The following is a 26,688-nucleotide window of genomic DNA, read 5'->3' as shown; positions in this document are numbered from 1 at the left end:
CCTCCCGTATCGTAGGCAGTGTGTACACTGAAGGGCTGCAATGGTGCAGCTGCAGCTGAACCGCAGTATTGTTTCAAGGGTAGATAAGCTCTATTCTGAAGCAGTACTTTTTGGACAATGTGAAATGTTCCCATGGGATGTTCTTGAATCTAAGGGTGCATCTACCCAGCAGCCTAAACTTGAAATAAGATACACAATTTGCACTATTTCAAAATAGCTTATTTTGAAATTTGGCATGTCTACAAAGTGCCAAATTTTGAAATAATGCGCTATTTCGAGCCATCCCTTATCCCTCATGCAATGAGGTTTACCGGGATGGTGAAATAGTATGCCTGTTATTTCAAAAAATATTTCGAAATAATGGGCGGCTTGTGTAGATTTAGAGTAGCTATTTCGGTATCCCAAAATAGCCATTCAGGTGTAGACTTACCCTATGTCAATTTAAATGTCTATCTTGCTGGATTTAGTGCCAGATAGTAGGGATGTGAATTTTTAACTGATTAACTGGTAAGGGCTGGAGCAGCTCCCTACCTACCGCAGGCTGGAGCAGCACCTGCCTGCGGCGGGCCCAGTCGCCCTCCCCTTTAATCCATTAATTGGTCAAACAATATGTTTAACCAGTTAAACAATTAAACAGGATTTTACATCTCTAACAGATACAGGGGAAAGGTGCATTGGTTAGCTAGTTACTATTATGGCTGCTGGGATGAGGAATTCAAGTTCTGGGTCTCAAATTCAATCACATCCACATCTGTCCAAAAAGAAGGAAGTATGGAAGAGATACATCATCTTATTAGTACCAAAAGCTTTAAGTGTGGGTTGAAGTAAAGCCCCTAGACTTTCGCTTGGCTTTAACTCAACCAGTTTATTACAAATTATCTTGTCTTAGCTAGAGTTTTAGACAGCATTAATTAGCATGAGCTAGCAAATATACTCTGTCACCCTTTAAATCCTAGTCAAGACAAGGCTCTGGAATGCCTTGCAAAATTAGGTATTGCAACACAGCTGACAGCGAACAGCTAAATATTAAATATGAGTAATAAATATCAGCACGTTTCTTTATTGCTCTCCCAAGGACCCTAGTGGTCCACAAATGAGAAGGACTGTTCTTAGATTTTTGTTATGTAATCCATCCAGTCTCTTTAAGAACCAGCATCCCTCTATGTCCTTGGTGAAAGGAAGATTATATTTATAACACACAATTAGCAAACATTTACCAATAACATTTGTAATATCATCTGGCCAAGATTATATATACGTGTTTTAATTTAGCTTTATAAAATGAGAATAATTTTTAAAACAAGTCATTTTAAAAAGCAGACTGTTAAGGCTGGGAAGCCTAACAATTGACTATGCTTGACATTTGTCACATATTGAAGGAATTGGAATATCTGTAAGCACAAAAGTATGTGTATTTCCAAATCAACCTATGCCAATTCCAGAAACACTACCCCCCCATGTGATTTGGTTTAAGATTCAGAGTAAACACAGATGTGCTCCCACCCTTCTCTCTACATCACAGCACATGTGTATTGATTTTACAGTGGATCTCGGTAAATTGGTGTCAGATTTTTCACCCCCTTTCTTCTCCCAGCATAAGGTTTAAAATAATTTACTTTAGCTAATGTGCGGGCAATTTATTTTAAAGTCTATGCCGGATCTTGCTACTGCTGCACTTCATTTCATGATGTATAAAAAATACAACAGATTCAGCAAAGGACAAAAAGAATGACTGGATGTTTCTGTCTTAAAGGAGATAGTCCTGCACAAGGGTTATTTCATGTTGAAAGAGAGGCGTAAGGAGATACGATAGTGATACGGTATATAGAAAATTTGATTCAAAACACTTCACATATTAGCAAGACAGCTTACCTAAGATGTGACATTCATAAAAATGGTCATGTTTAGGGTTGGTCAAATGTGTTTATTCAAGTAAACCTATAACCACTGAAAATGTCAGCGGTTACACATGGAGTGGGGGAGATGCCTCTCTGGGAGCTAGTGCGCACGCGGAGATGGCATTTGCCGCCCACTCCCCTGTGCTGCTGCCTTTTATATAGAGGCAGCAGCACACACGCAGGGAGTCATCTTAAAAGCTGGCTCCTTATGCATACCAGCTTCCACCTGCCCCTCCACTTTGCGCTTTAACCATGCATGTTAACCAATGAGCCCATTCCTAATCAAATTAGCATTTAAAATGGTCAAGGAAAACATGACACAATTAGGACTAACAATTAGTTTATCTAGATACTACAGCTTTATACACGTAAACTGCTCTGTTACATAGGTCAGTATATGTTACAGGTTGAACCTCTTTAATCCTGCATCCTTGGGACCGGACTGGTGCTGAACTAGAGAATTTGCCAAACCACAGGAAGTCAATATTGTCTAGTGGCACTTCCACTTCTTACCAGGCTCTTAGAAGACATTTAGGGGTAAATTGGAGCTAAATAACAGCACAGAACACTGAGAGCCAGAACTGGTGGCTGTAAACAAACTTTATGGGACCATAGGGAACTTGGCCACACCCATGATAAGTAGAGATCTGGCTACCTAAAATCATGTCAGACAAGAGAGTGCCCAACTAGAGAGGTTCAACCTGTACACACTTGTACTGGATAGTATTTCAATTTTTGCTCCAGAGAAGTGATAGACATTGTATAAACATGTTGATGTTGGGATACAGAAATTAAAAGAAATTTTATTTTTGTAGTTTAACAGGGTTTTGAACTTAATTGTTTCATACTAAGCAAAAAACAAAGCAGAGACTTTGGTCATTAGGTTATTGATTTTGTGATTACATTCCATGTATATTTACAGGTGCTAAATTATCTGCCAGAATGGCTCTCTCTTTGTTCTCTGGAGATAGAGAACTACTGAAAAATAAGGAAAAACTAATAGTAAAATGAATATAAAGGACAGAGTATTTAAAAAATGGTGACTAAATTATTAGCTAATAAGGGTATGTCTACACTACAAAGTTAATTTGAACTAAGTTAGTTCGAATTAGCGCTGTAGTGTAGACATACCCTACGATAGTGGAGGCCAGTTAGCCACTCCCATTTTTGTTCTCTCATAATAAAAAGGAAACATTCTGGTTAATAGCAATTCAGAACGGATAAAAAGAAATACTTATTCTGAGTAATAGATAAGATGTGGCAGAAAGTGCCACATATTTCATCACTTTAGGAAAACAAATGTCTGTAGTTCCATTACTATGAAAATTTTTACAAAGGCTTTTTGTCCTAATGCTTCAGGACATAAACTGTCAGCTGTCTTCAAGAAGAAATTTTCTTCTCACTTGATACAATACTGTACTATGAATGGGAAGCATTTGGTGGATCTTATATCTTCCTCTGCAGCACTATAGGCCGAGCGAGACAGGATCATAAACTAGCTGAATCATTGATTTATTTCAGTATGACACCTCCTATGTATCAATGCCTTCATATAATAGGGAGAAAACTGTTTGGTCTCTCATATGTGCAACATATTTCACCAATTTTCATTGGTGAAAATATTATGTACAGAGTTTCCCCAAGGTCCTACATGCACAGCTTCCTAATGTAAAAATCTGTGTTTTGTTTAAAGTCCATCACTTAAAAATTATCTGCAGTCCTGAGGAGCAAATCTTTCAATGTGAGACAACTTCAGGTCAAATCAATTTTTTTAAAAAGATTTTTCACCTTGATAATGACTGTCTACTTATGGCACTGCTAACTTTTGGACCATCAAGGTGCTAATCATATACAGTATTTCATGTCAGCCTCTGATGTTATTGAGCAGGTGGGGAAACTACTTACTCAAATTTTATCTGCCTTTGAGGTAGCGATATCATGGGGATAACATAGTTTGGGAAAGGGGAAAAAAGGACAGAACCAGGACAGTCAGCTCTCTGAAAGTCCCTGCAGAGACTTGCACAGTAACTGATACACTGTCCATAGCCCTATAGTTTATATCACTGCTTATGCAAAACAATAATATCCTCCATTTTAAAACATGTTGGTTTTAACACTATGTAACAGCATCAGTATATATCACCATAAGTCAGGCCTGGGCAAAAATATGGCCCAGGGGCTGCATCTGGCCTGCCAAGCCAATGGATCCGGCCCATGGATGCAGAGAGGAGACTCGAGCAGACTCCCTTGCTTGCCCTGCGCTCTCCCCCCCTACCGCTCAGAAAAGCGGCCGCCATAGCCATTTTTCTTTCTGAGCTGTGAGTCCAGGGAGTGGGGAGTGGTGCTTTCTGTGCTGCTTCTGCCCCCAGCACAATCCCATTGGCAGATTTCTGGCCACTAGGAGCTGCCTGTTTGAAGAACAGGAAGCACACAAAGCACCAGTCTCCCCTCCCCTCAGACTCTTAGTCCCCAAGTCACAGGGCCTCTGCAGCCTGTGCGGGTGCGGGGAAGGCAGGGAAGCTGCCTGAGAATCCTGCTGGATTGCTGGCTGGGAGTCACTCAGATAGATAGGTCTCCTGTCCAGAGTCTGCCTCTGGCACCCCAACACCTCACTGCCTCCAACCTTCTGCCCCCCCCCGGCCCCCTTCCCCAAATAACCCACATTTTGTGCCCCCTCCTGTACCCATACTCCCTCCCAGACCCTGCACCTCAATCTCCTGTCATAGGTCACAACCCAAATCCCTGCACCCTGTCCAGTGCCCTAGGCCACAACTCGCTCCTGCCCTAGGTGTCATCCCAAACTCCTGTACCCCTTCTGAACCTCAGTCCAGTACCCCAAGTCACAGTTGCCCCTTCACCTAAACTCCCTCCTAGACTCCACACCTCCTCCTGCACCCCAATCACTTACCCGAAGCTCCCTTCTGCACCCCACTGCCATCCCAGACCCCACACCTCCTCCATTAATGGAAGAGTACAGCCCTTGACCAATTTTCAAAATCTTGGAGTGGCCCCTGTCAAAAATTATTTCCCACCCCTGCCATAGCTGCTTCTAACTGCAGCAAGTTGCAGTGTCCCCACAGCACAATAAACTAAAAATTAACAGTGGGATGGGGTGAAAACTATTATATGTCTAGCCACTTTCAGGATGTTCAAGCCCCAAATTTAGCTCATGTTAAAATCAGAGTTAGAAATGTTCTTAGTCTACTAAAGTGTCTCTCCTGTTGATAGTTCTGGACTGAATAAATGAAGATAAACTGTTAGTTTAGGTCTCAATTGTAAACTAATTACTTTCAGGTAAATTAAATATCCTGATAGGGAATCTGGGTTAAAGTGGGAAGACAAGTGATACTCTCCTGTCAAACTTCATTTGCTGTTCCCACAGTTGCGTGTCTCTGTCTCTTATTCCTCCTTTCCACTCTTTAAAAAGGGGGTCAGTGATGAATTGATTTGCACTTGGTAGTGAGCTATGACCTACATCTTCTCTCCTCCAAGTAAATCTGGTCTGTGTGAATCCAGGTTACACAATGTCAGGTGGGTACAGTGTCCTTTATCACTGTATAACAGGGTGGTGAAACTTTTTTCCGTCAGAGGCTATTGACCTACAGAACAGCCCCAGGGAGGATGGAGACTCAGGGATTCTCCTAGGCTCCAGGGTGGGACAAGTAATGAGAGGTTCAGAGTGCAGGAGGAAACACTGGGCCAGTGCAAGGGGTTCAGGTGCAGGAGGAGGTGAGGGGGATGGGATAGGGATCGAGATGCAGGAAGTGGTGAGAGTTCTGGGATGGGATAGAGGGTTGAGGTACATGAGGAGATTCAAGGTGCAGGCTCCGGGAGGGAGTTTGAGTGAAGGAGAGGGCTTAGATTTGGGGTGTGAATGAGGATGCAGGGTCTGGGAAGGAGTTAGGTTGTAGGAGAGGGTTCTGACCTGGGCTGCAGACTCTGGCCAGGCAACTCGTACTTCAGGCAGCTCCCAGTCAGCAGCACAGCAGGGCTAAGGCAGACTGCCCTGGCTCCATGCTGCTCCCAGAAGTGGCTGTCATGTCCGACCCCTAGGTGAAGGGGCCAAACAGCTCTGCACAGTGCATGCAGCCCATGCCCACAGGGACCATCCCCACAGCTTCCATTGGCTGCTGTTCCCTGCCAGTGGGAGCTGAAGAGCTCGGGCAGCACGTGGAGCTTCCCTGATCACCCTCCCCCTCCGCTCCACTTAGGGGCTGCCCACTTAGAGGCTGCAGGGACATGCCAGTGAGTTGGTGTTTACAGCTCCAGCTCCACAGGAGGGGGGTGTAGAAGTGCCAAGGCACAGGGCTCCCAGCCCATGGCACAGATGAAATGAAGCAGCAGGCTAGTTGCAGGCCACAGGGTCCCCACCTCTGCTATATAACATAAGCTTTAGTTGAGTTTAATAAGTCTGTATTCTCAAAAGGAGTTGGTTGATTCATATTTCTACCATATCAAATCAATTTGGAATTTGCCAACTCTGGTTTCCTCTTTCTATATAAAAAAAAAATCCTGCTGGACAACAGCGCGATGTCATCACATCACAGTGTCCAGAAGTAAAGCCCAGCCCAGCCCCTTCTGCTCAAGGTCCCATCCCTGGAGCCAGCCTTCGCCTACTGCCAGCCTGGCCCTCTTCTGCAGCCACGTGGAGAGCTGGAGCTGGTGTGCCGTGGCCTCCGGTACCCCTGGCCACCGGGGGCAGAGCCAGGCCTGACTTGGCCAGGCAGTGGGAGGGGTGTGTTAGAGTTAGGCCTCCACTGGGGGAGGAGAGAGAGCCGGGGCTGCTGCAGCCGGGAAGTAAGGTCCGGGGCTGCTGCGGCCCTCCCTGGTGACTGGCAGGCAAACCGGAGTTGCCTACCTCCAGAGAGATGGAGGTTGGCAAGCATAGTGAGCAGAGGGCACAGCCCCCTAGTTTTTTTTTTGTTTTTTTTTTTAAACTAAAATTGACCTCAGTCCCCAAAATATACTGTATTAAGTATAAAGGAACAGAATTTGGAGTTGCTACTATTTTATAGTATAGACAAGCTAGGAACTATAACCTTTAAAAAAAAAAGTCCCAGTTTTGGAGCTGTGTAGCTCTATAGTGTTTATAGCTCAAAATTCTCTAATTGATAATCTGATCATATCCTCAATATTTTTTTTTAAAAATTGCCATACTAAATATTTTATTGTGGGAGCTTTCTTACAAAATCCCATAAAACCTCTCACAAAATCCCTTGTTCTTTTTCACCTATACTCTTGAAGCTGGTATAAATACTTCACTAATTCTGATGCAATGGAACAACCAGTCTTTTCATAGTTCTCTTTTATTTTATGTCCTTCAAAAGAGGCAATCTGGATGCAAGACGTATTCAAAAACCCGGAACTGTCAAGCAGTTTTCAGGATATGTGGCAATTCTTCAAACTCAAACAAAAATATTGAGATGCATTTTATTGCTTCTCAAGCCTTACATCTTATTAATGCAGTATATATCCTGGAGATATTATTAGAAAACAGTCTGCAAAGTGGCATTTTATTGTATAAAGGAAGCAAAGTAGTTCACAACAGATGCTTGTGTGACTCTGTTCTCTTCTTAACTAGAATCTGCCTGGTGTCTGTTTCTGTTTACTTAGCAATTTACTCATCCTGGAAAATTTATTACTCCAAAAAGGTACTTCACCTACAGTTTTGCTGACTTCAGGGGGACAGTCTCCATGCTACTTGCAAAAGTCTGGCTTTTAAGGCCTATTTCCTTATTTGGGTTTGTGATTTTACGAAGTGAGAGAAGGGAGGTTATAATATTTGGTGAATGTAAAAGAAGACTCCTCTTCTCTTTGGCCATCCCAATAACACAAGCTTTCTCTATATACTCTTTAGCCCTAAGACTAGAAAGTGTAAAAATGGACATGTAATTCATTGTATTGTCATCTTCCAGCTACTCATAAGATCCTTATTCGGGATATTCATCTCTGTTGTGTGCACCTTTGAAGTTTCTGTTACTTGTCAGAAGAGTTAGTACATGATATGGAAATCAAAGACAGCATTTTTTTAAATGTTTTTGGTAAATGGCTTGAAGAATGAAATGCTTCAAATGTTACAGTAGCTTCAAATGTTACAGTTGGAGGGGCTGGGTTTTTTGGGGGAGGAGGCAGGATATTTTGAGTATCTTATGGGTGTTAATAGAGTTTGTTCCTGTGCAGGAATGAAGGAATCTTCTGCATAGGATGTGTTTTAAAGTGCAAAAAATCGACCACAGTATTGAGTCTCAGAGCCCAGATCAACTGACTCAGGCCCATGCTAAAGGGCTAAAAATAGCTTCGGCTGGAGTTTGGGCTTTGAGACCCACCGCTCACTGGGTTTAAGAACCTATATTCCAAGCGGGAACATCTAGACTGATATTTTTAGCCTCATAATACTAGCCCAGGGTTCTGAGACTTAATTTTTTTTTTGGTCTGCAGTCTAGATGTACCCTAAATTACCCTAGGATCTAATGCTAAAACTACATTAAGACTCTCTGTAATTACTGCTGAATTATGCTAGCAGGGGGTACATAGCTCCAAACAGGACAGGAAAGGGATGAAAGTATGTCTTTCCAGAGCGAAAAGGGAGGCTAGGGGAGAAGGAAGGCCTAAAACAGGTAAGGTAGGAAAGCACCTAGGTGTTTTATTGTAATTGAATGTAGGGATGTCAGCGTGCAGTCAACTGTATGATTAACCGATAAGCCTATCTTTTAGGCTTATCTATTAATTTTGTCAACTACATGCATTTTCCCCCCACCCCCTCCTTGCTGCCTCTAGCTCACAGGCATCTAGGGGAGGGAGGAAAGCAGGAGCTGATGCTAGGGGGAGTCAGCTTAAAAGCCAGTTTCCCCCCCAGAACTGGCTCCATGGTGCCATCTGCCCTCACCCTGCCGCCTCTGCCTACGGGGGATGGTGGCAGGGAGCTCCCCAGGAATGGGGCCAGGAGCACACTGGCTGCCAGTCCTGCACCCAGGGACTTTCAAATAGTCGTGTAACCACTAAGAATTCATGCGGTTACATGACTATTCTGTTACACAATAGCTAACATCCCTAATTCAATTACTAGTTAACCTCTTTCATGGTTTTAGCTTAAGTTTGGACACTAGTTTAAGGTCCATGGGTCCATATGCTCTCATTGGTAAGTCCTCCTATAGCAGTTACTATTGGAGACTAATTGGTTGCTGATTTTGCGAAGGGTTGAAAAAGTTAACACCTTTTTTTCTTTAAAAAAATACTAGGGGGCTGCAACCTCTGCTTTCTATGCTCACCAACCCCCCATCTGTCCACCGCAGCCAGATTGTGGCCTCCCCTGCTACCCGTGCCACAGCAGGACGGGGGCTGTCACCAGCCCTTCCTGTGGCCAGATGGGGGCTGGACCACAAGGCCTGACCCAAGATCAGGGACAAGGCAGGACGCTATGGCCTGATGGGAGTTGAGTCCCAATTGGGCAAGGTGTCTGGCCAGGTGGGAATGGGCAGGAGCAAGGGAGGGGGCAGTGTGTCTGGCCAGGGGAGAGGTAGCAGGAGTGGGCTGGGGGCAGGGTGTCTGATTGGGGGGGTAGGGTATGTGTCCAAGGAAGAGGGAGTAAAAAAAAGGGAGGGGGCAGGAGTAAGCTGGGGGTAGGGTGTCTGGCAAGGTGGAGGGGCAGAAGTGGGCTGGGGATGGGGTGTGTGGCCAAAGGGGAGTGGGCAGGAGAAGGCTGGGGGCAGCATGTCTGACTGGGGAGAGGGGGCAGGAGCAAACTGGGAACAGGGTGTCTGGCCGGAGGGAGGGGGCAGGAGTGGGCTGGGGTAGGGTGTGTGGCAAACAGGGAGGCAGCAGGAGTGGGCTGGGGGTGTGGCAGGGAGGAGGTGAGTGAGGCACTGGGGTTGCAGGGTCTGAGCAAGATGGGCTCGGAGGGGGAGGGGTCACTTTTTTCATGCCGCGTACCGCTCTGAGGTGGTCACTGCATTGGCCTGCCCCACCCCCTAGCATGTGCAGAGTCAGAAGGGGAAGCAGCAGCATGGCTTGGGGTTCCCCCCGCAGCCCCTCCTCGGGGGCACCTTGGGCTCCCTGCTGGCCCTCTGTTCTCCTGCAGGAGGGCCAGGGGGCGACAATGGTGGCATTGCTCTTCTCCCCCCCAGCAGCGTACGCGCTTCCCTGCAAGCTGGAACAGGCGTGCAGCCTCGGGGCTTTCTCCTCCCACTCCTCCCTCCCAGGAAGCTGGCACTGGCGCTGTAATCTTGAGGGGGGAACAAGGCTGGAGTGCCAGGCAGGCAGCGGTTAGTGGACCCTGGACCAGGAAGTAGAAGTGGGGCTGGAGGTGACTGCTGCTGCCACCACCCCCTGGCCCTCCTGCAGGGGAGCTGGGGGCCAATGGGGAGCCCAGTGTGCCCCCCGAGAAGGGACCCGGGGGACTCTGAGCCATGGCTGCCACATCCCCTCCTGATTCTGTAGAGGCTGGGGGTGGGGGCCGATGCAGTGACATTATAACATTACTCTGTTGTCTTGCAGGGGGAAAACAATTATATAGAGAGAGACAATTTAGTTGAAATAAGTGATTTGTGAAAACATACCAGTTTTCACCAAACATTTGTTGGGAAGATTTCTTGGGTCTGGAGAAAGAGAGGGAAAATAAGCATCATCCAAGAATAGTCCATCGTTAGGGTGACTAGGGCTCTCTGCCTGATTTAGAGCAGGGAGTCCAACATCCCAGGTAAGTGCCCTAGTTACTAGGATATTGACTATTGTAGGGTTGCTCACTCTCTTGATGGAAAATTTTGACAGGACTCATTTTCATTCTGCATTGGAACTAAACGTGTGAAAACCTCAAACATTTTCATGATACTGATTTTTTGTTTTCTAGCCAGTCCTAATAATCAATACTCTTCTTCTTTCTCTTTCCTTATCTTCTATTGGTATAACGATAGTGAAACAATTTTATTCTGGAATTTATCCTCTAAGTCCTTGATTAGACAAGAACAATGAAAGTTGTTTTTTTGGTCACAGAAACATATAGACAAGTGTTTAAAATATTCAGTACTAATTTATTAATTGAATAATCTTTACTAATCACTAATACGACTCCTTATGCTTTTATTTTTAAAATGTAACAGCTCAGGAGAACATATTTTTTTCTTTAAAAAACCCTAACTACAGGCAGTCCCCGGGTTACGTACAAGATAAGGACTGTAGGTTTGTTCTTAAGTTGAATTTGTATGTAAGTCGGAACTGGTACATATTGTAGGGGAAACTCTAGCCAAACATTTCTCCAGAGCTCAGTTTTATTCTCCCACACCTCACTTCCCTCAGTCCTTTATTCTCAAGCTGAGGTGTCTGCTGAGAAAAGCCACTCCATCTCCCTGGTCTGCTGGGGGGGGGGGGGGGGGGTGCTAGCTTCGCGTCTCCCTGGTCTGCTGGGGGAAGTAGCTAGTGCAGGGTTGCCTCACCCCGTTTGTAAGTAGGGATCCGATGTAAGTCGGATCCATGTAACCCGGGGACTACCTGTATTCTCCATTTGCTGAGTTTAGTCTTACTCTTGGTAATGTGGGCTGTAATATGTACTGTACTTCTTTCATTCTACAGGTCACAAGGTTCTAGGTATGCTATTCAGCTCCTGAATTTGCCTCTGAGTGACAATTTTCTTAATAAAGAAAACTGTCAAATGTTATAAACAAGAATAGTCCCAACCCACCAAATTAAATCTACAAGTGAGAGATCTTTTGCAGTCATTTATGCTGAAGGGGGGTTTGTGGCAAATGCAAATTGAATCAAGCTTGCTTGAGATTATGGGAAGCTAGTCACAGTTGCTTCCCAATTACATTTTATTGAGTCTTTTCCCTCTTAGAAAAAAATGGTGTGGTTTTTCAAAAATATCTGTAATATAAGAACTTTGTTCAGCATAGTGCTTTGAAACTTTTAAATGAAAAAATACATTTGACATCTGAATATGTTGAGACGAAACTAAAGCTTTTATTAAAGCTTGTCAGTCTGTTTCTGTTTTTGAAAGTTTAATAATTTTAAAAAGAACAAAATAAATTCCAGTTTTGTTTTCTTACTTTTTAAAGTAGACTGTACCAGTGAAAAGGGATTTCTTGTGTCATGAATTGCTGGCTCTTTTCCCTTTAGATTTTGAAGGAGTGAGGACCAGAAACATAATTAAAATCTTACCCTCTCTTTAGCTGTATTTTTAATTTAAAATTCAAACTCTCGTGCAGCATAATAGAGTTTGCTTTAGAGTATTTTAAACCAAATTGATAAAGTATCACATATTTCATACATTTTGGTAAGGTATTTTATCACTCACAAACACCAGTGTAGCTTAATGTTAGTGATTTGAAGCTCAGTCAGTGATGGGACATTTTAAATGAGTTTGTCACCCTTTAATCAAGAGCACATGGAGTCTATGGTATTGAAATGCTCTACAGAGAACATAGAAAAGCTATCCATCACTTTGTGACAGTTCAATCTTTTAGTGGATCAGTAAAATTTTAGTCAGCCTTTCTCAGGCAGATGGAATATGAGGTATTTCAAGCCATTTCAAAACAGGAGTCTAAAAGTTTGAGGAAATATGGACAGATAATTTTCTCTACTACAGTATGAAACCTTTTTTTTCCCATTTTATTTATTTAGACTGCAGTTTAACTATTTTTTTCTTCCATGGACCAAACAAGAAAATGCTTTTTACAGCAAGCTAAATTACTTCTAAGATCCAGTCACCTGTTTTGAATTAATTTGCATAGAGTACCACTTCATATTCAGCTGATTCATTTGGCTGTTCGGTGGTAGAAGGAAGGATAGATTTTTTTCCCCATTCTTTTTCATGGCTTTTATAAAATATATTCAGGCATCAGCAATGAAAAGTATAAACATAGATGCTTCATTTATGGAAGAAAAAAGCTATTTCTATAGACTTTTATTAGAATACTATAGTTAAAGAGGTGAGTGGGAGGGACAGGTACCCCTCCATAACTAAAGTAACAGTCAGCTTCCAATATAAAGCCTATTTTAGTCTCCAGGTAACTTTGGCTTGGAAATGTTTTGGTTGAATATTGCCATGTTTCTCTGAAAGCAAAGGAGATTGGCCAATTTCCTCCAGACTTTCTATAAACAAATGACTTTTCAGTTATAGGCAGGGATGTAAAAATGTGGCTAAAAATGTAACTGCGTAATCGCTAAAAATCATATCAGTTACACGCGCTGCAGGCTCTGCAGTATAAAGCTTAAATAAGCTTTATATTTCAGATTCCGCAGCGAAGCCTCCCGGAGAGCTGCTGCTGCCAGCTCCGCTCTCAGGGAGGCTTCGCTGCATGCTCTGCAGCCAGGTCCCAGGGAGCCAACATGTAACCTGCGGTGGAGGAGAGGTGCATGACCGGACCCCACTATGGACAGGAGTCGCTCCGGCAGGCACCAGGGGGCTGGAGCTGCCCCCTGCTTGGGGTGGGCGGGAAGTTGCTTCAGCCCCTACTGGTTATCTGGAACCTGTAAGTATCACTGATTAACATCCTAGTTATAGGTCACTTTAAAAACAATGAGAAAACCAGTCTGATTTGTCTCATTGTTAATACTCCATCATCTTTCCTTGCTAACTTCTGCACTGGCTGTATTTGAAGAAAATAGGTTGTAGTTAATCGAGAGTATTATTTTTCATTGAGAGTTTTTTGGGCACAATTCTACTCCCAATTAAATTTTTGCCTTTGGCGCCAATGGGAGCAGAATTACGCAGTGTGAGCTATGATTCTCCTCTTCTGTACGCTGAGGTGGCAGCAGTGATGTGGACTTAATTGGATTTACCCTCAATTTATTTTGTACGCATGAGCATATTGCCCATACTACTGGCTGGTTGCAGCGTGGAAAAGTATGTACTCTTGCAAACATTCTGCACCAAAAAAATGAAAAAATTCTGCAAATATGTTAGAATTAATCAAGATTCTTCAAATTTTATTTGTCAAATTTACAATACATAACCATGCCAGTTTCAGTTCTTTGGTAGTTTCAAAATAATAGTCAGCCAGCATGTCTGTAACAATACAGACACAGGCAAAAATTGCCCCAAGAGTAGAGGTAAAGAAACCCCTATAACAACCCACTTTCTGTTTCTCCGCACCCTCACTCTACCCCCGTGGTCACCAACCTGTCAATTACAATCAACTGGTCTATCGCGAGGGCTCGACCAGTTGATTGCGAGGCATTCGGGACCCCACCCCCGTTTCCCTCCACCCCCAAGAAGCCCCACTACCTACCCCCAGTGACAATGTAGATAGTGCCGGTTTCCTGTGCGGTGGACGGAAGTCCTGCAGCTGTGCGCCACTTCCGGGGTTTCCAGAAGAGCGCTGGCTGCTCCCCTCCCCCAGGTCGTTGTGTGCCGGGAACTTGCAGAGAGTGGGGGGGAGTCCCCAGAGGAGGCGCACGCCGGGGCTTCCCTGCTCTGCGGGAGGGAGGGGTGAGGAGTCCTGGGAGGAGGCAGGTGCGGGGAACTCCCTGTCCCCTGCCCCCAGCAACACCCTGTTCTCTGCCTCCACTGGCACCCTGTCCTGTGTCTCCCACTGGCACCCTAATACCCCGTCTCCTGCCCTAGCACCCACTAGCACCCTTCCCCAGTACCATGTCCCCTGCTCCCACCAGCACAGTTGGGGCCACATTTATGAGGCTTGGGTGGTTTTTGGAGGAGTTATTTTTTTGCATCTCACTTGTGTGGCCCCCAACTCACTTTTCTGTGGGTCAGTGACTCCTGACTCAAAACAGGTTCTCTGCCATTCTCATAAATAAAGCAATGCAAAAACTTTTTGTGTTTGACACAGTATTTTATTTAACAATGAAGCCTGGCCAGCAAGCTCCCAACTGGGGCCAAGCCCCCATCTGGCCACAGCATCATAACACTCCTGCACTCCCTCCCCCCCAGACACTAGATCTGAGCCTATCATACACTGGACCCCCCTGCCCTGAGCACTTCACATACCCCAACCCAAATTCCTGCACCCTCACATCCACAAGCCTGTGGCTTGAACCCCAACTCTCCATCTGACCCCAACACTCCCCAGCCTGGAGCCCCCTCCCCAAGCCAGCATCCCCTTCTCCACCTCCTCCTGCATCCAAATATCCTCCCAGAGTTTACACCTCTCACCCCTTCCCACACCCAATCCCTCATTCCTACCCCAGAGCCCATACATCCTGTCTTAACCCAGTAAGAGTACGGCTAGACTGCAGGAGTTTTTCCAGGATTCCAGAGATATCCCATTAAAACTCCTCCGTATCCAGGGACGCGTTTGTTCTCAGGGCCCCCGGCTAGCATTGGGGAGACCACACTGGTGCTCCAGTCCTTTTAGCTGCCCCACCGTGGGGCTGGAGCACACAAAATCTACTAGGCTAGGCCCCCATAGACTCTGATGTACAAGAGGAATGTGGAGCATGTCTTCTTTTCATTGGGGCCAGTGAGGGTTGGGGTTTTTGGAGATTATTTTTTGCTTCTGACTTGTGTGCGACCCCCGACTGATTTTTCTGTGGGTCAGTGGGCCCCCAACCCAAAAAAGATTCCCCACTCCTGGTGTATAGTATTGTTTTTCCTTCAAAAACACTTCCTATCTTTCTCTTCCAGAGGGTATGTCTACACTGCCACCCTAGTTCGAATTACGGTGGTTGTGTAGACATACTCTTATAGATCTTAATATTAAGCACTTAATAGAGTTTCACAAGCAAAACTTTGATTTGATTTGGAATTTTTATCCTCAAGTGCTCTCATTTGGAATTGCAGTTTTTGAGGTATTGATAGTAACATCCACTAGAAGGCATAACATTAGATAAATTACCTACAATAGTGTATACATTCTTTCCAAGCCCTATCATCTTGTGGTCAGCAACTGGATGCCAGTATTGTGTGTATGTGTAGGTGTTGCTGTAAAAATCCTTGAAATATTTTTTCACTAATATAGTGTTGAAACCAAATTTAAAAATATAATAAACTAAATGTAGTCCAAATGACTTGAGAAATTAATAATCAGTATAAATCAGTTATTCCAATATGGATTTTTCATTCACTTTTTAAAAGAGAATTATGTAGTGTCACTAAAGAAATACTTAAAATTGCAGACAAGCAGTTTTACAAAAAACTAAGACTTGGAACTCAGTTCCCCCACAAAGTCACATTGCTAATTCCACCTCAAAACAGCCAAAACAAAGAGCTCTGCTTCCATGTTCTACAAGTTTCTTCTGTCCTCTCCCAAAATTAAACCAGATGGATGAAGAAGTCTTTGAAGATGAGATGTGAAATATGATACATCAGAGGCAGGGAATCTGGAACAAAATATGTAGAAAATGAATAAATCTATCAAAACCTAAGACTGAAACTAATGTGCGAGTAGGCAGCTTTCCCAGCCTGCTGTACCAGTACAATCCAGATGTTATCTAAAGTCCAAACTAGACTCATTCCTGGGGTTTGGCTTTATTAAAGAAACCAACATTAAGGTAAGAAAGCTCAACTCAGATCTGCTCCTCAGACTTGGCTGCTCCTGTGGCTCATTTGTTGGCCCACTTCCTCCAGACACTTACCTCTCTCTTCTCCAAGAGGAGTAGTTATTAATCTTCTTCATTAGGCAGCAGTCCATACATGTTTATCAAAGCACTCAAATCATAATTAAGTCCCACCAAATAGGGTTGGATTTAGATGTGTGCTTAAATGCTCTGCTGAAATTGGGCCCAAGTCAGAAAAACCACCTTCGGTTTCCTTCAAGTTTCTGGTGCTTATAGATAATAAATAATATATAGGTAATGATAATTTTTAAAGAACAGGATCATATTAAACAATTTGAATGGGTTTTTTTGCCTCTTGAAACTTAAAATAGTTTGAAACAGTAAATGATGTTTGTGATTTTAATTATAGTTTTTGTGATTTAAATCGCTGGCATTTTGAAGCACATTTTAAAACTGTTGAAAATATCTACTTTGTAGTTAATGCTGAGGATTTTAATTCAAAAGTGTGTATGATACACTGAAAAAGGAGCTGAAAGTCCTTCTAGTTAGAAGAACTCAGGAGACAGTATCGTAGACAGTTTTTCTAAGAGTGAAATGTATGCTGGAAACAGTTTTTCCAATAAAACTCTTTTACATTCTTTCAGAAAGACATTAAATATCCCATTCCATCCCAGTACTGCTGTAAGTTTTAATAGCAGCAGCAATGAATGTTTATTGTATGAGATTGTCATGTATTGGAAGCACATTTTTTATCTTGTGGTTACCAGGACCTTAGATTGATCATCACTTTCAGTCATGCTGTCTCTAGCATTATTTGATTTGATACTAAGACCCGGTAATTTCATAAGGGTTTGATCCTGCAAACATTGTGGAAGTAGAATGCAATTTTCACAGTTGCAAATACATATCACCCACTACTAGACCCAAATGTGTTTGTTAGACTGGGCACAATTCTCTGATTCTCCAGTTGAACTCAGGCAGGTAAAACCCTATGCAGAATGCCCCCACTGAATCCAAAGGGCATCTTATCTGGTTGCAGAATGAAGGCTTGTATTTGTAATAATACCCTCTTTCCTCCATCTGATGTCCTCTGAATGTGTTTAATTGCCTTGATTTTAAATATTGGACCAGTGCTTATTATTATTTGAAATGCCTAATCAAAAGTTAAGTTTTGTAGTTTGTAGGAGACCTCTGAAGAATGCTGCTGATTAACTAATTTTTTTAAAAAAAATGTTGAATGAATTATAATTAGAGCTGGATGAATTTTGGGGGGCAAAACTTTTTGGTGAAAAATGCAAATTTGCTGATATCTAAATGTTTCAATAATTTGTCAGTTCAACTGAATTGTTCATGTTAAAAAAAAAGGACAACATACCCAACATAAGTAAAAAAAAAAAAAAAGACATTATTTGTTTTAATATTTCTAGAAAGAAACATTTAGATTATTTTATTCAAAATTACTATTTCCTTTTATTTTGAAATGTAGGTAAATTCTCCAAATTTAAAGTGTTTCACTTGACCAAAAACAAATGTTTTGAAATTTTTCAGATATATTAGCAAACCAAAAGATCAATTATTTATACAGCTCTAACTATAATTCACCATCAAAAACAAAATTGCAAGTTAAAGACTATGTGTTAGACAATACTATCTCACAAAAAGACAGAAGAAATACTATTGCAGAATATTAATAATTTATTAAACAAAAATCATTTTATATCTTCATTCTCAGCTTTCTCAAGAATAACTTTGGAGCAATTGCTAGGATCTTTAACCTGAAATACTAGCTTCTAACGTTATATGCTCTAGGTATAAATGTTTGTTAGAATATGACATTGTTTTTGGTCAAGGTAAGAATGGCGTTGAGACCTACCAACTAACTAGCATTACCAATTTAGGGCAGACTCATTCTTGTTACTGTTCCACAAATACACACAAAAGCTTGTGCTTTTCTTTTTCGTTTCTGGATTAATTCCTCTCTTTTGAGCTAATGTTCTCTCTGGGATCTCTCGAATTGAGTAAAATTTCCCCTGAGACACCTATAACTGATGAGTGCGAAGATGAGAAATTAGGCTAATTCTGGCAAGGAACACACTCTGGCAGTGGCTGCACGTGAGATCTCTATCACCAGCGGCACCAATTCAGACCCGGGACTCCTTACGTTGGACTCTCTGATCATATTAGTCAGTGGTCGGTCCAGCAGCCATCAGCATTGATCATAGCGTGAGTGATGCGGACATCAGTACAATCCCGAGACTAGACAATGACATAAGCAAGCAGGTCCCAATTGTGGGTGTCACTAGGAAGACTTGAAACAATTCTTCTGCTGGAACAAGGTGTTCATTATAACAAGATCATGGTCAGCATAGAGCGTGAGAAGGAGGAGATCATTGGAGTTCATTTTTCCTATACATTCTCTCCCAGTGACATCATTCCACAGGTGGTAGTCAGTACCAATTCTGGCACTGAAGTTCCTGAGAAGTACAAACTTGTCCTCTCTAGGGACACCTCTGATGATGCTACTGCGTTGAAACATTCCTTAGTATCGTTGTCAGTTTGTAGGGTGGGAGCACAAGTGCTGACTACTGTTACGAACTGATTGTTGGCCAGCTTAAGACATAATGTCATTATACATTTGCTGACACCAGTGTTCACTGAGGCTAAGCATAAGACTATTTTTAATAGCAAAGCTGACACCATGCATGCACAGTGCTCATCTTCGCATTTATGTCTCCAAACGAAGACATAGCCACCACTGATTTCTTTAATCTGGCCCTCATCAGCTAACTGGGTCTCATTCAAAGCATGGACCATCAACATTGAACCTCCTCGGCTCTCGGGCAACAAAAGCCATTCGGTGCTCAGAAGTGTGCCCCGCTGCTGTAGCTGTGATTGAGCAGTCCTATTTAGGATCCACTCTGATCATCCCAAATGAGTTGAGGACTAGAAAAGGTGCCCTAAAAATAGTCTGTCTCAACCTAACCTGCCTGGTAACCTTGGCCAGGATGGTGGTGTGGAGGGAACACCTTTCAATTTGTGGGAGCAACAATAAGAAGAGAAAAACATTTACATTTAGATTTGGAACCTGAAATGTCAGGACACGGGTGGACAGCGACAAGTCTGAGCTAATGTTAGTCTATTAGTGGTTCTACTTCACCAACCTTAGTGGGGACAGAACTGGGTTAAAGCCATAAACTTTAATGAAAGTAGGATTGACATTGTAACAATCATATTCCAGTTGTATGGGTTTGTCAAATGAGATCTGATGTAATTTTGAAAAATAAGATGTCCTTATAACTGTTCACTTTTTAATTTCATTAAAATATTTGACAGTATTTAATTTCAGTGTTATTTGTTGAATGTATTTTTACTCAACATACGTAGATTTTTCTTTCATTAATCTGTTTGACTGATTAGTTTAAAGACTTAAATTCCTAATTCTTAAAAACTTACATTTGGTCTGTGCATATAGACGTTCAAACTATCAGTAATAAAGATATTACAGTCCTTTGATTTACATTGTTATAGAAGAATTCTGTCAACATCATGGATAGACTGAGTAACCAACTAAAAAGTATGGGACCCTGATTGGAATTTAGCAAACAGTAGTCAGAAATCTTGTGAAAAGAATAGTGGTTGATTTACAGGGCACATTTTAAGAAGTTCAGCAGGCAGTGCATGTTTATGGGCAGTGAAAGGGCAAGTTGATGGTGGAAAAACACAAGGCAAAAAAAAAAAAAAAAGATCTGGGGCAAATGATATGGTGTCCTAGGTGGAGCAAAGGGATTATTCTTCCACAAGTAGATTAGCAGATTATTCTACAGAATGGACTACCATGTTTGCAAGTTTCCAGTAATACAGATAACACATAATAAGCAAGGGAAGAAAAAAGTCCATCACTTTTACTGAGTGATATAGGTGTTCAACTTGCAGAGTTGGGTCCTAGGTTTGTAACTGCTTGTGGAAGTGGTTATCTGTGCATGCAAACAAGCTCTGTGCAATCACATGCTTAAGAGTTTGCTGGATAATGGCTTTAGGTGCATATTCTCATCTTCTAGCTGTCTTTGTGTAATTCACTAATACTAATGAGCCTTACATACCACCTAAAAGAGCCTGTATTAACATGGAATGTCTTGCAATGTCTATCTTCTATGGAAAGAGAGTTTTTATAGTCTGAGCACAGGATATGGAAATACCTATCAGCCTATTCTACAAGTTCTATTAGCTTTTTACCTAAATCCTTTTGGTCTTCAAGAAAGAAGAATTAGGGACTGGAATTCTTAAGCCATTAAAGCTGGTAGCAAAATTCCCATTGCTATAGCCAAAATTTCACTTAGGAATTTTTGTGTATTTATCATTTACTATACTTGAAAACTATGCATCAGCCTTGTAAAATTATCACAAAAATTGGCTAGCCTAGACACACATTTCCTTTCGCTTTCTTACAGTCATGACTTAAAAAACCCAAAGAATGTACCCATTCCTCTCCATCCCCCAAAACACAAACCCATAGTTTTTTTTCTCAATCCTTACTGAGATATGATTTCCACTGAAGTCAGGAATAAAGGGAAAGTTGATGAAGAACCTCTTGAATAAGCCCACTGTAAATGTTGAAGTACATTCCTGTGTTGATATTGACATTTTATTAATACTGAACATTTTGAAACAAATGTTATATGCTTTTGTCCATTTACACGCTCGCTTCCAGTTTATAAATTGGTTTTCAGAGACATTAAAACAAAACCTATGGGATTTCTATTCAGAAGACTTAGGCAGAGGATAGAATGGTTACTGTTTGCCTGACACTGACCTCTTTTATGCTATACCTTCTAATGGCAGGTAACATTTTCAAAGTTTAAAAAAGCTTTACGCCACAAGAAATGAATTAAAATGATAATGTTCACAAAGAAAACGGTTTACTTTTTTAAAAATATATTCCTGTTAACAAATAAACAATGAAAGTGTGTTTGTTTTGCAGAGTGTAGGTGCAGAGACCATGAATGAAAATAAATTTATGACTGTAGATCCGGGTACTGGGCCAATAGAAGCTGCCATCAAACCATTGCCATTTAAGGATCCAAGCTTCATTGTAAGTATTTCAACAATTAGTTATTATTTCATTTAAAATTGATAATATCTAAGATACTATATTACTGCATTGCTAATATTCCAGTTAAGAAGTCCCAAAGGGATAGCTGTGTTAGTAACTGAAAAAACGAATTGTCCTGAAATGTCCCTCTGCCATGTATACTGGCCAAACTGGACAGTCTCTATGACAAAGGATTAATGGATACAAATCAGATATTCAAAATGGTAACACAAAGAAACCTGTTGGGGTAAATTTTAACCTGCCCAGGTACTCATTAAAGCAGGCCTGGGCAAATATGGCCCGGGGGTCGGATCCAGCTCACCAAGACACTGATGCAGAGAGATACAGAGAGGAAACTCTGGCACACGGATGCAGAGAGGAAACTCGAGCAGACTCCCTTGCTTGCCCTGCTTCTCTCCCTCTTCCCCCCTCCCCACCACCACTTAAAAAAGCGGCTGCCACAGTCATTTCTCTTTCTGAGCTGAGAGCCCAGGGAGTGGGGAGTGATGCCTCCTGTGCTGCTCCTGACCCCAGCACAATCCCATTGGCTGATTTCTGGCCACTAGGAACTGCCTATTTGAAAAACAGGAAGCACACAAAGCACCAGTCCCCCCTCTCCTCAGACTCTTGGTCCCGAATGCACATGGCCTCTGCAGCCTATGTGGGGGTGGAGAAGGCAGGGAAGCTGCCTGAGAATTCTGCTGGATTGCTGGCCAGGAGTCACTCAGATATGTCTCCTGACCACAGTCTACCTCTGGCACCCCAACTCCTCACTCCCTCCAAACCTCTACTCCTGGCCCCTTTCCTCACATAATCCAAACTCTGTGCCTCCTCCTGAACCCATACCCCCTCCCAGACCCTGCACCTCAATCCTCTGTCATAGGTCACAACCCAAACCCCTGCACCCTGTTCAGTGCCCCAAGCCCAACTCCCTCCTGCCCTGGGTCACATCCCAAACTCCTGTACCCCTTCTGCACCTCAGTCCAGGGCCCCAGGTCACAGTTGCCCCCTTCACCTAAACTCCCTCCCAGACTCCACACCTCCTCCTGCACCCCAGTCTTTACCCCAAGCTCCCTTCTGCACCCCACTTCCATCCCAGACCCCACACCTCCTCCATTAATGGAAGAGTACGGCCCTTGACCAATTTCCAAAATCTTGGAGTGGCCCCCCCATCAAAAATGAATACCGCCTGCATTAATGGATCTAAAGTTGACGATACTATTACGAAGCAATTTAAAAAACAGCTTGAGATAGAAGCTGCGAAAGTTGCTTTCATTTACAAATTTGACACCTTTAATGAAGGTTTGAACAAAGACCTGAACTGGATAGGCTGCTACATTCAACACCCTAATCACCTAATGACATCAAAAGCTAAGTACCAGGCACTTACAGCCCACTCTATTAGCCTCATTTAGCACAGACACTCTAATTGATCATCCCCTTTTTTGTCTCCTATGTATTTGTACCTCTGGACCCCTTGTTCCTTTCTTCTGAAGAAGTGGGTTGTGCCCACGAAAGCTCATGATACCATCTACATTTTTATTAGTCTCCAAGGTGATACAGAACCATTAATTGTTTCTTAAGTTATTCCAGTTAAGAAAGTAAGATTAGGAGCCAAATCAAGGGTCCATATCATATGATTCATTTTTAAAGAAATTCAGCTTCAAAATCCGTGCCAGAATATGGCCAAAGTGTGCATTAAATTACAGAACATGAAAATTACGCTAGTTCAGAGGCAAGACTTCTTATATTAAGTCTTGAACCAAAGCCAGAAAAGCACTGCTGCTAGATCAGTGTACCTGTAATGGTTTTATGGTGTGGTATCTCACAAGCCATCAAGGCTAAAAATGAACCATTGTAAATCTGGGACTCCAATCTATTCAAGTGCACGAGGCATTTATGTTTAAACCCAGTCAGGTTGCAAAATAATGGAATTAAAAATCAATCATATCCTCAATGATTGCCATTTTGCTTCCCCTTAGTAATTTCATTTCCAGCATAATCTCTCAATTAGTAGAACTGGAAACAAATACTTACTGCTCTCAAAGTCTTTGCAATCTAGCTTTCAAGTGTTGGAAGCTCTAGCAATTTTTGAAGTACAGGGTGTTTAAATGTCAAATAAATTGTGGATAGCGGGTAGCAACATAATAATGTGAATGTGATTGTGGTGTGGTATTGTTTTGTTGTGTTTTAATATCTGCTATCTTGCTACCTGTTGGGGATAGGATCCTGTTGGCAGATTGCACAAAACACTCTTTGAACTATTAACTTTCTTAGGGTATGTCTACACTACCCTCCTAGTTCGAACTAGGAGGGTAATGTATGCATACCGCACTTGCTAATGAAGCCCGGGATTTGAATTTCCCGGGCTTCATTAGCATAAGCGGGGAGCCGCCATTTTTAAATCCCCGCTGCTTCGAACCCCGTGTAGCGCGGCTACACGGGGCTCGAACTAGGTAGTTCGGACTAGGGTGCCTATTCCGAACTACCGGTACACCTCGTTTCACGAGGAGTAACAGTAGTTCGGAATAGGACCCTAGTCCGAACTACCTAGTTCGAGCCCCGTGTAGCCGCGCTACACGGGGTTCGAAGCAGCGGGGATTTAAAAATGGCGGCTCCCCGCTTATGCTAATGAAGCCCGGGAAATTCAAATCCCGGGCTTCATTAGCAAGTGCGGTATGCATACATTACCCCGCTAGTTCGAACTAGGAGGGTAGTGTAGACATACCCTCAGAGTGCAGGTCCTAAGCCATTTCTCAGAAAGAAAGATTTGATCTCTATGATTTAGTTCTGTATGAATAAGGTGCAACCATCGCAGAGGCTAAAATCTGAATAATCCGATTTTGTGTAGTGTGCTAAACAGAGGGTTTCCAGGGTCTCAGGCTCTGCATTTAGACCACTACATCTTTTGCTCGTCTGAACTCTCTCCCTAAGCACTAGCCCAGTTTATTCCAGAGCCTCTTTATATAGCCCAGGGGTGTCCAAACTTTTTTCAAAGAGGGCCAGATTTTATGAAGTGAACATGCGTGAGGGCCGACCATTTTGCCTGACATTCTTTGAACCATTAAAATTAAACACAAATTAACTATTTTATGCAAAGTTTATTGCAAACGGCATACTTTTCATTTCGTCACATGGATAACAAATCTAAACAGGTGTTAAATCACTCTACCTTTCATATCTGAAGGCCAGATGGAAAAAAAAAATCCAGGAAGCTGAAATATATGTCAGGAACATTGTAAAGTACATTACATATTATTGGTAATAAAGGTTGTCTGTCAACTTTTAAGTTCAAAAAATATGAACAGGAACATAACACCAAGTATACATGTTGTGTCCAAATATATTTATAACTGATTTAGACCAACTGACATTAACTGAGATTTTACAATGTATTCATCTCAATACATATGGATTCATTGGGGGCCATAAAAGATAGATATTGCCAAATTACCTGTGGGGCCGTATTAAACCGGAACACGGGCCGCAATTGGCCCGCGGGCCGGACTTTGGACATGCCTGATATAGCCTGAGTGCACAGTTTGGATAGTGCAGATGCATGATGGCCCTCCATGTCTCAGATGATCCTCACCATGTCTGAATGGAAATTGCTGATATCCACAGGCAAGAAAGCCGAGGTACGTTCAGAGTCTAGTACCACTGTTACAGAATTATATAATTGCACTGAAAATTGCCTTACACTTGGCACAAAAATTAATCAGAGGGAAATTCGAGGAGCTTATTCTGAACCCATATCTGCATGAGCTGCCATTAACAATTCTGCTGACTTTTAAAATAATTTTATCTTAATTTAATCTCATTGCAAAGAAAAAGTCAAATAGTGCTTAACGTTTAAAAGCATGTCAAAAATTGAAACAGTTTATTGCACAAGAAAAAATTTCGTTGCAAATTTTAAAATAAAAAGCAGGAAGAAGGGCGTTGCTCTTTTACAGTTAATATTATATATATATAAAAATATCTGGATTTAAGGCCTGATGCTGCAAGGTGCTATGTACCTCCTGAGAACAACATGAATCAAGCAAATGATAATAGCATCTAGAGCCTCTCTCTTTTAAGTCTCCAGTTCGCAGTCAGCTGAGTTCACTTGCACTTGAATTGTTTCTCTTTGATTGCTATCATGTAAGATGAGACTCCCTTCAGGTCCTAGCAGACAAAAGTTTGTGTCAGTTTAGTTGTTGGCAGTCTCAGTAGGGAGATCCAGGGTACAGAATTATTTTCTGTATCATTCAAACTCCTACAGGGGATCTCTCCAGAGCAAATTTGAGGTACATTTATAGGACAAGCACACATCTGTACTATTTCTGCTGCAACTGTACCTTTCCTGCCAATAAAGCTATCAGTTGGATACCTTTTACAAGAAATACACAAGTGTGCTAGGCCGAGATCCTGCAATGTGGGTTGGCTTAGGAAGAGAACCCCATTAATTTCTAAGGCACCCCATGCAGGTGTAGGAATACATCTGCATAGATCCACATGCAGGATCAGGGCCTTTTCAAGCAGTTAGCATTGAAATTATGTTGATCTTACTTATGTAAATCCAGTGTATAGCAATTCCAGCTAATTCAGTAAAGTATAATCAGCAAGTGACATTGTTATACCACCCGCCCCCATAAGTATTTTTAAATATTTGGAAAAGCTCTCAATTCCATTCTCAATCCCTTGATCTATTCAGATGCCAGAAGGTACAAAGCACCTTGCAGTGACAGGCTTTCAATCCAGATATTTAAATCTTGCGTTAGTGGATTTAAAAGCAAAATATATCTTGAAAAAATAGTAGATTCTGATTTTTCTTCTTTTTATTAAAGATAAAGGAACATTCTTCATAGTGTAATAATTAGTATATTTCCAGTTTGGCTATTTGTCTTCCCTGTGGCTTTAGATCATGTCATAAATGCCAGCAATAGGGCACACAGATAACTTTAATCATGAAGAGATAGGGGGAAAAATCCATGCTATGAATCTGAATTAGAAATGTATTGGAATGGAAATGAATATCTGTCAGTAGTTTTCTCGTTCAGTGTTATGTAGGTTACCAGGGTGCTACTCGTATAGCTAAATGTTCCATCTACTTTCCATTTTGTATATTCATTGCAAAGAAAAAAAAAAGAAAAAAAGAAAAAGTTGATGTATTACCAGCTCATGAGTATCTTCCCTGAATACAAGTATCTTATAGTCGCCTCCATGGAAAATGTTTTCACAGTGAATCCCATTCATTTACTTTATCATTCCCACCTC

At 42.2% G+C, this 26,688-nt stretch overlaps 1 protein-coding gene across 1 annotated transcript in view; it reads left to right on the top strand.

Annotated features, from left to right (window-relative positions):
• The window catches only part of INO80C (INO80 complex subunit C), a 60,413-nt gene that overhangs the window by 16,327 nt on the left and 17,398 nt on the right, over window positions 1-26,688 (top strand). The window contains exon 2 of the mRNA XM_075921641.2: window positions 21,322-21,432. Coding sequence (XP_075777756.2) covers window positions 21,322-21,432 — 111 coding nt within the window. The remainder of the gene's footprint in view (window positions 1-21,321; window positions 21,433-26,688) is intronic.

Source organism: Pelodiscus sinensis, chromosome 2 (assembly GCF_052426305.1).
Source record: "Pelodiscus sinensis isolate ZL-2025 chromosome 2, ASM5242630v1, whole genome shotgun sequence".
Taxonomy (NCBI): Eukaryota; Metazoa; Chordata; order Testudines; family Trionychidae; genus Pelodiscus; species Pelodiscus sinensis.
The sequence above is the reverse complement of the archived record's forward strand: the minus strand, read 5'-3'. Positions and strand labels throughout refer to the sequence as shown.